Here is a 9,630-nt window from a genome sequence, read left to right on the forward strand (position 1 = left end):
AATTAATTAATTAATTTTTATTATAACTCATTGTGAAAATATTAACTATTATTAATCCAATTGAAAAAAATTTAAGTTTAATTTATATTATTTGAAAATATTAAAAATTTTAAAACAAAACAATAAATTTATTATAAAAGTAATTATAAAATTTTGAAACTTTTAGCTTATTATAAACAACTACTAGTTTAAGTTAATCATAATATATTATTGTCTAAACTTATATACAATATATATATATATATATAGTCATTAACATAATAATAAAAACAAAACAATAATAATTAATAATACTAAAATTAAATAAAATATAAAATTAAGATAAAACAAAAAACAAAAAAATATAATACACTAAATAATTATTAACAAAAATTTATATATATATATATATAATGTATATAAATGGTCAAAACAATTAATAAAATTACAATTACAATAGTATTGTTATTATTATTATTATTATTATGTTTAGTAAATTAATAGCATAATAAAAATTATTTTAAATTTAATCTAATTATTTAAAATAAAATAACATAAAACATACGCACATTTAACAAATACAAACAATATATATATATATATATAATTAAATAAATGTTATTTAATAAATAGTTTTTCAAATAAAATAAATTTTACAAAAAAAATATTAAACTTATAATAAAATATAATGAATATTAATTGAAAATTTTAATTATAATTATTAGTATATTAAAAAATTAAAACATTTATAGTATTAGTATTAATAGTATTAAAAGTATTAATATAATCTTAAACATAGTATAATAAAATTTAATAACTTATTATTATTATTAAAACAAAAATATTATGTATTTATTTTAGGTTTAAGTTAATTTAAACTTAATAATTAAACTCTAAAATAATAATTTATTTTTTATATGATATAAAATTTATTTTTAAAAGTAATAAATTATATTTTCAATGAATTATTATCACTAAAAAAAACATTAAACAATAAATACAAATATTTTTTATTTTAATTAAAAAACTATTTATCCCTGGTCATCTAATTTACAATTTAGCATGGACAATTTATTATGTAGTTAAAGTTATTATATATATATATATAAGTTATATAACAACAACAATAAAATATATATATATAACATTGATTTTTATCGATTAACAATATTTAAATCCATATATAACTTAATATTAAATTATTTACTCACCCACTCATCGACTTACTCACCCATTCATTCACTCACTCACTCACTTAGCTATTATTAAATACACTTAAGATTTTTTTTTATTTTTTTGAAAAAAGACACTCACTTTAAATCAATTATTTATTTTTTGTTGTATAAAAATTAAAGTATTTTTTTGTTAACTAAACAAATTGTGCGTAACTTTCGACAAATTGATTGGTTTATATAATATAAAATTTTATACATATATATATMTATAACTAAAATATAAATAGTTAAACTAAATTTTCGGGTTTTTTTAATATAAAAATAATTTTTTTTTTAAAAAAATAATTAACCGAAAAAACAATAATTAATTTTTTTTTTAATTACAGATTTGATCCCATCATTCAATAAATTGTTAATAAATATTTAAATTAGTTATTAAATTATTAGTTTTTAATTGTAATATTTTATATATTTATATATATTTATATAAAACTTAATTGAATTAAATATTGTTAATTAATTAACAAAATTTTTTTTATAATAAATATATTTTGAGGTTTGGGTCAGTTATGTATGTGTGTCTGGGAATAGTATTCCCAGTTTTTTTTTAGGTATCTATTAATTATTTTTTTTTTGTGTGAACACGTGTTTGTGTTGTTATTCAACTATATTTTTTGCAATAAACTACTGGTGCATATATATAATAGGGTTGATATACTTGTATGAGTGGGGGGAGGGAGGGGAGGGGTTGAATGGAAATAAATAATTTTTTGTTAATAATAATTAGTTTCCTAAAAAAAATTTGTGGTGGTAAATAATAATTGGGGGGGTGGGGATGGGAGGGTCAATAATAAATAAGTATTATTATTAATTTTTATGGTTATATAGATTGGGACACCTGGTTCATTTAATATATCCATTTAATTAATTAATTAATTATTTTTTTTATTTAGTTTAGATTTATTTATTTTTTTCCTGTAATATTAGGGACCCACTAGTGTTAAGTCTAATGTGTGGGAAAAATAACAACATTTTTTTTTGTGTAACTATTATACTATACTATGACATGTTTTTCATACCATATAAGTAATAATAATAATAATAATAATAATTAATAATAATTTTTTTGTATAATAGTGTTAATATAATTAAATAATTATTTACTTAAAATATTTTCATACTTTTTTATTGTTTCAAATGTTTTCTAACTATTTTTTATTTATTTATTTTTGTTTGTAGATTAATATTCAAATATATATACAGTAGATATTAGTTATATAACTAATTAATTTGTTGTTTAAATAAAAATACGATTCAAATACTCAGTAATTCAATACAACAACAAAAAATCAAAAGTATAATTAATTTTTAATTTATAATAAATACTTAATTAATATTTATATTAAATGTTTTTTTTGAATAAATTATAATTTTTGTTTGTTTCTATAAATAATAGAAAATAATATAAGTTTAGTTTATTTATTTTTAAAAAAATAAATAAATTATAGGAATTATTTTTTATGGGGAACTTTCCATGTCTTCAATAACAACAAAAAAAAAAGGAAATTTCTTTATCTTTTATTTTTTTTAACTAAACTTTACACTACTCTCTAATGTCTAGTTTAGTAATAAATAATACGATACTTAACTTTAATAGAGAGAGAGAGAGAGAGAGAGAGAGAGAGAGAGAGAGAGAGAGAGAGAGAGAGAGAGAGAGAGAGAGAGAGAGAGAGAGAGAGAGAGAGAGAGTGTTTAATGGGGTATAAACAACAACAACATTCAACTTAAACATATATATATAACTAAATATAATATATATATATATATACATATATATATATATAAMTATWKAYATATATAYTGTATATATAACACTTCAATAAAATTGATTTATATGGCATTTACTTATATGATTAGTAAAATATGATATATATATATATATATATATATATATATATATATATATGAGTGGGTGAGTSTGTRTGTGTGTAAGTGTTTACTGCATTTGTCATAGATCTCAATATTATATATTATATAAGTATCTGATATAATAATAAGTAAAATCTAATACTAATTAAATTTAATTTAATATAACTTTATATACAGTATATATATATATATATATATATATAGTTATGAATAGTATGTTATAATATAGCTATTGGGCCAATAAATACTTGTATTTTTTGAATTATTATTATTTTTAAACATAACTATTTTATTATTAATAAAAAAAATACCTATAAAATTACTAATTAATTAACTATCAAAAAAATTTACCTATTTTTAGTATTTATTAATTAATTATTTATTTTTAGATTGAGAAATTATTTGATATATATAAAAATAGACAATATATATATATTAATATATAGATATTATAAATATCATCCAGGATATCTTATATTTTATAAGTATATATATATATCCTATGGCGATAAATTTTCTAGTATATATATATATATATATAATTATGATATTAAATTTATGTTATTATTATTATTACATATTAATAAAAATTATGATATCATATTTGATATTATTATTGTTTGCTTATTATATATATATATATTATTAGTACTATTGATAATAATATCAGGTATAATATAATTTATAATATAATAAATAATAAAACAAAATAAAAACACAAAAAAAAATAAAAACAGTTATTTGATATAACAGTATATTATTATAAATGCTATTATATTTTATATTATTTTTATGATAAAAAAAACTTAAACTATAGAAAAAATTGTTTTATAATATCCATAGTTATCCCTTAATATTATAGCATTAATCAATAATAATATATTTTTTTTGGTGACAAAACGTGATTTTTATTTTTTAAAAAAATTTTTTAGTTGTTTTATTTTATTAAATAGTTTATAGTGTAAACATTAAAAAAAATAAAATCTAGTTTTATCTAAAATCAAACAATAAGATTAATAATAGAGTAAAATAAAAATCTAGTTTTTTATATAAAAATTATTATTATTTTTTAAATAAAATTTTTATGACATTATTTTATATAATCAGATATCGGTTTACATCATTAAAAAAACAATAATGATTTGATTTTATTATTTAAATTTATTACTAAAAAAAAACATATATTATATTATAAAATAATTAAATAAATAATTTATTTATATATMTATATTTTATTTTTGTAAAATTATAATAAAATATCTATTAAACAAWTATTGAAWWWTTTTTATATTTTTTGTGTATAAATATATATATATATATATATATAATTATTAATATCTTATTTTATTATTATCAGATAATAAAATTGAAATGTTTATGATTATAGTTATTGTAAATATTTTATTCACTAAAAAATAATAATTATAATAAATCAAAATTTATTTTTAATAATAACTTTTATTATTATTATTATTAAACTATTCAATAAAATTATTATCCATACAGAAAAAAATAATACATTTATTAAATGTTATTTTGTTTTATTTTTATTTATTTTTTTTGTTGATATATATATCTAAATATATTGTAYTTTATTATAAATTACAGTAAAATTATAACATATAGTTGTAAATTATATTTTTATATACAGTATATATATATATATATTGTGTTAAATAAGTTTTATGTAAATCAACCTTATTGATTATTTAAATAATTTATCAAATAATTTTTTTTGTGTCCACATTAATAACTGTTTTATATATATATATATATTAAATTTGATTAATGAAAGTTATATATTTATACATTAACTATATATATATATATATAATWTATATAAGAAAAACAATATTAATAAAAATAAAAATTTAGTATTAAATMRAAATTTTATATATTTAKTTATTTTTWAAAAATTATTTGATTTAGTTTATGTAATTAAAAAAAAATTTTAAGTTTACTATTATTATTATTATTATTACAATAGTATTTAAAATTTCAATTTTCAAGTSTAAATTGAAATTTTTATTTTGTAATATTATTATTATTATTAACTAGTATTTTTTTGACTTAAATTTAAATATTTTYAATAAAATTTGCATATATTTTTTTATTTATGTAAATTTAACAATTGAATTTTTTTTTCAACAAAAAAAAACAAATTCAATAAGMAAGTAAAAATTGTGATTTTAAAAATTAAGTAAAATAATTGTTTAGAAAAAAATCACAAATTATAAAAGTGTAAAAAAATAAATTTTAAATAATTRCTATAAATAATAATATAACTATAAATATATTAAATTATTATATATTTTCCAATTTTTATTGTTTTATTATAATACTTAAGTATTTAACACTTTTAGYATAACTTTTWATTTAAATAAAAAAATATTTAATATAATAAATATTTTCTAATATTAGATTATAAAAAATATTATATAATATATATATATATATATTAAGTAATATATAAAATACATTTTGTATAACAAATCAAAAACAAAAATTAAATTAAATAAACTTTTATTATTATAAATTTATAACACTGTAAAAGTAATTATTATTATTATTATTAGCCATTAATTATAAATTGAACAGTTATAAAGTATATATATATATATATATATATATAAAGTTACATTAATTAACCAGCTAGAAAAAAATTTACTAAAATAATTAATTTAATTTTTATTAGACAATAACAACAATAATAGTTGATGTAATTAATTTTATTTATAATAATAAATTATATATTAAATCAGATACTATACAATAATAATAATAACAACAATAATAATAAATAACAATAATAATTAATTAATGTAACTTAATAAACTTTGTTATTCAAAAATATATATATATATATATATAACATTAATAACAAACAAATAATAAACAATAAAAATATATATATATATTACACAATTAATTAATTATATATAYATATATATATATAACAATAATAAATTGTTTTACAATAAATGAAACAAAACAAAAATATATTTCAAATAGTAATATAATATATATATATATATATATTATACAAAATATATGTTATATTAGTACACTATGTAATAAATTATAWATAATAAAAAAATACAAACAACAAAAAATAATAATATTATGGCACTATTGAAACACATACACATAATAATAATAATAATAATAATAATAATACTATAAATCCTAACAATATATGTGAGCCCCAGACATATACTGTCCCTATTATTATAGATATATATATATATATATATATATATATATATATACATTGTATTTGTAATTTATATACTATATATAAATTTATTTGGAGAAAATATTTGTATATAATATATATATATGATATGATACCAGTATTTAGTTTTTATTTTGTTGTTGTATATACAGTATATATATTGAATATATATATATATATATATATRTTATATAAAATCTAACGGTTCCACACAATTAGCTCCTATACTGTATGTCTCATATTGTATACAACTATATATAAATTTATATATATACAGTATTATATATAATAAAAGATTGTAATATTTATTTATTATATTATATAATTTATATATATATATAAACTTTATAATACATGTAGTGATGTTTGTATACAATTTTTGTTTGTATTGTGATTTTATAATAACTATTATACAATATATATATATATATTTATATATAATATATATGTTTGTGTAATATTTTTACATTTTTTTGTTTGTTTTATTTAATTATTATTGTTGTTTTTTTAGGCACCTTAACAAAGTTATTGTTGATTTTTTAATGATAAAAAATTATTCAATTTATTTTTTTTGTTCATCTATTTTTTGGTATTAATTGATAAAAATTTATATTAAACACTGTATATATATATATATATAYACTAAATATATATATATATAAATATTAAATATAATAAAAATTTTTTCATTTTATTAAATATTATTAATTAATTAACATATAAAATGATTATTAATTTTTTTGAGTTTTTATTAAACAGTATTATTATTATTATTAAAAATTATATTTTATTTTAATAAAACTAATTATCTATTATTAAACTTAAATATACTGTATATATATATATATATATAAGGATATACTCATTATATAGATAATAAATAATTAAATTTATTGGTATTATTAATGAAACGGTAGGCAATGGGGGGAGTCGGGGGGGGAGGGGCTATACTGATGATATCGTACAGTGAGTTGTTGGCGATCCCAGGGTTGTCGTAATGGTAGCCGTAGTAGTAGTAGTAGTAGTCGTAGTATCGATATGTTGTCTATTACGGCGGTGTTGTTGTCCATCGTTGCCGCCGATATCGTCCAGAGTGGCGGCGGCGGCGGCGGCGCCGCCCAAACAATTGGACACTAATAGGCTATCAGCGGCGGTGGCGGCGCCGGCACTGGTAGGTAGACCTACTAAAGCCCGTGCATTGGTGTTGTTGATGTTGTTGGCGATGGCGTTGGCTTTGGTAGTCATTATTGTTGTTGTTGTTGTTGTTATGTAAGGCTTGCCTCCCGGTGCTTGCGTACGACACCTGACCAGTGATTTGAGAAATTTTTTCGACCCCTTCCTAAACGATTCGTTTAGCCAACAATAGATGAATGGACTATCAGATTGAATATATGTATTGTTGAGGTAGTGGTGGGGGTGTGGGTGGGCAGGTAGTGCAAAGGGGTGCACACAAAAAAAATATATATTTAAAAATTATTATTAGTTTTTTTGTTGAAAAAAAATTTGTTTAGTTTTAGTTGAAAATATGTTTTATATATTTTATTCTAATATAAATATTTATATATATATATTTAAAATTATTATTAGATTTTTTTTTTAAAAATTTTATAGTTTTAATTGAAGATATGTTTTATATTTTTTTCTAATAAATATATATATTTAAAATTATTTTATTAGATTTTTTTGTTGAAAAAATGTTTAGTTTTAGTTGAAAATATGTTTTTTTTAATTTTTTTCTAATAAAAATTTTTATATATGTATATAAAGTTTAAAAAAAAATTATTAATTACTTGTAGCATACTGATGACATGGCAAACCAATGTACCTAGTTGATTTTTGATTTTTTTTTAAATTTTTTAATTAAATTAAAAATGTTGTCCAATCATGTAGTGATGCAAAAACAATATATATAAGTAAACAAACAAAAATTTTTAATAATAATTACATATATTTAACGTTTGAAAAAAAATAATATATTATTGTTATGAGTGTTATTAACAAAAACAAAATAAATTTTTAATTTATTTTATTTTATAATAATAATAATAATAATACTAAAAACGTAAAAATAATTTTTACAACAAATTTTTAAATAACTTACGACAAGAAATACAGTAAAATTGTGTTTAATTAGTTTAAAGTCGACGAGCAAATGGTAGACATTAATGGGAAGCCTATTGGGATAGATATATATATATATAAGTTTAATATAAGTATATATAATGTATATATATATATATATATATATGCGAGTGAATGAATTAAATATATGAATTTATATATATATATATATATATATGTATAGTAAGACAGCAAAGTTAGAAATAAATAAATAAATAGAGAGAGAGAGAGAGAGAGAGAGAGAGAGAGAGAGAGAGAGAAAGAGAGAGAGAGAGAGAGAGAGAGAGAGAGAGAAGAGAGAGAGAGAGAGAGAGAGAGAGAGAGAGAGAGAGAGAGAGAGAGAGAGATAGAGAGAGATGTCATATTTAATTAAGTGTCGTCCCAATAATTAAGTGACAGTTTAATATTATATAAGTATATAAAGTATATATATATATATATATATATAGTATAGAGAGAGAGAGAGAGATAAAGAGAGAGTATTATAATATAGTAAATGTCTATTTAGTTAGTATTTTATTAGACAATAGTGTTTCAAATTGTAATGTCATATACTGTATGTATATATACTATATATATATAAGGTAATCACAACAATAGCTGTCATGGTTTTAATGAATTTTCAAAGTTAATTTTCTTAAAAACTAAAGACAATTAAATACTAAAATTTTCTCCATCATCTTCAATAATTATTACGCAATGTATATAGAAATTATTATTTTTATTTTTAAAGTATTTCTTAACTTATTTAGCAAAAAAAGAAATTAAGTCATTTTTGACATAACCTTAAATTATTTATTTTAAATAAACTAGACATTTTTTTATAATTAAAATTAAAGGATATTTTGCTAGTATATTAACAGGGTTATATAGTGAATAAACAATAATTTTTTATCCCAACTCTTTCAACTATTTTTTTAATCATTTAGTAACACATTTTAAAATAATATTGTGATAAAAGATTATTTGAGTTATTTTTTATTAAAACATCACTAAATTTTATCAAATCATTTATAGATTTATGCATTAAATGTTAATTTATATAATAATTATTAAACTGATAAATATTTTTAATTTTTTAATAACTTATTTTATAAATATTGCAATTTACTAAAATTTGATGATTAATTGCCAAAATTTTATAATTATAATTAACTTAGATATTTTATTTTTTATTAATCATATTTAGAG

The 9,630-nt window shown here is 16.5% G+C and overlaps 1 protein-coding gene across 1 annotated transcript in view; it reads right to left on the minus strand.

Annotated features, from left to right (window-relative positions):
• Positions 1-7,263: 7,263 nt before the first annotated feature.
• The window catches only part of LOC128957237 (G-protein coupled receptor 83-like), a 15,986-nt gene continuing 13,619 nt past the window's right edge, over positions 7,264-9,630 (minus strand). The window contains exons 3-5 of the mRNA XM_054302971.1: positions 8,420-8,492; positions 8,109-8,143; positions 7,264-7,693 (exon numbers count right to left, since the gene is read on the minus strand). Of these exons, the coding sequence (XP_054158946.1) occupies positions 7,264-7,693; positions 8,109-8,143; positions 8,420-8,492 (538 nt within the window). The remainder of the gene's footprint in view (positions 7,694-8,108; positions 8,144-8,419; positions 8,493-9,630) is intronic.

The sequence above is a fragment of the Oppia nitens genome, unplaced genomic scaffold, assembly GCF_028296485.1.
Source record: "Oppia nitens isolate AA-2021 unplaced genomic scaffold, nextdenovo-longstitch-racon4-pilon3 scaffold39_pilon_pilon_pilon, whole genome shotgun sequence".
NCBI lineage: Eukaryota > Metazoa > Arthropoda > Arachnida > Sarcoptiformes > Oppiidae > Oppia > Oppia nitens.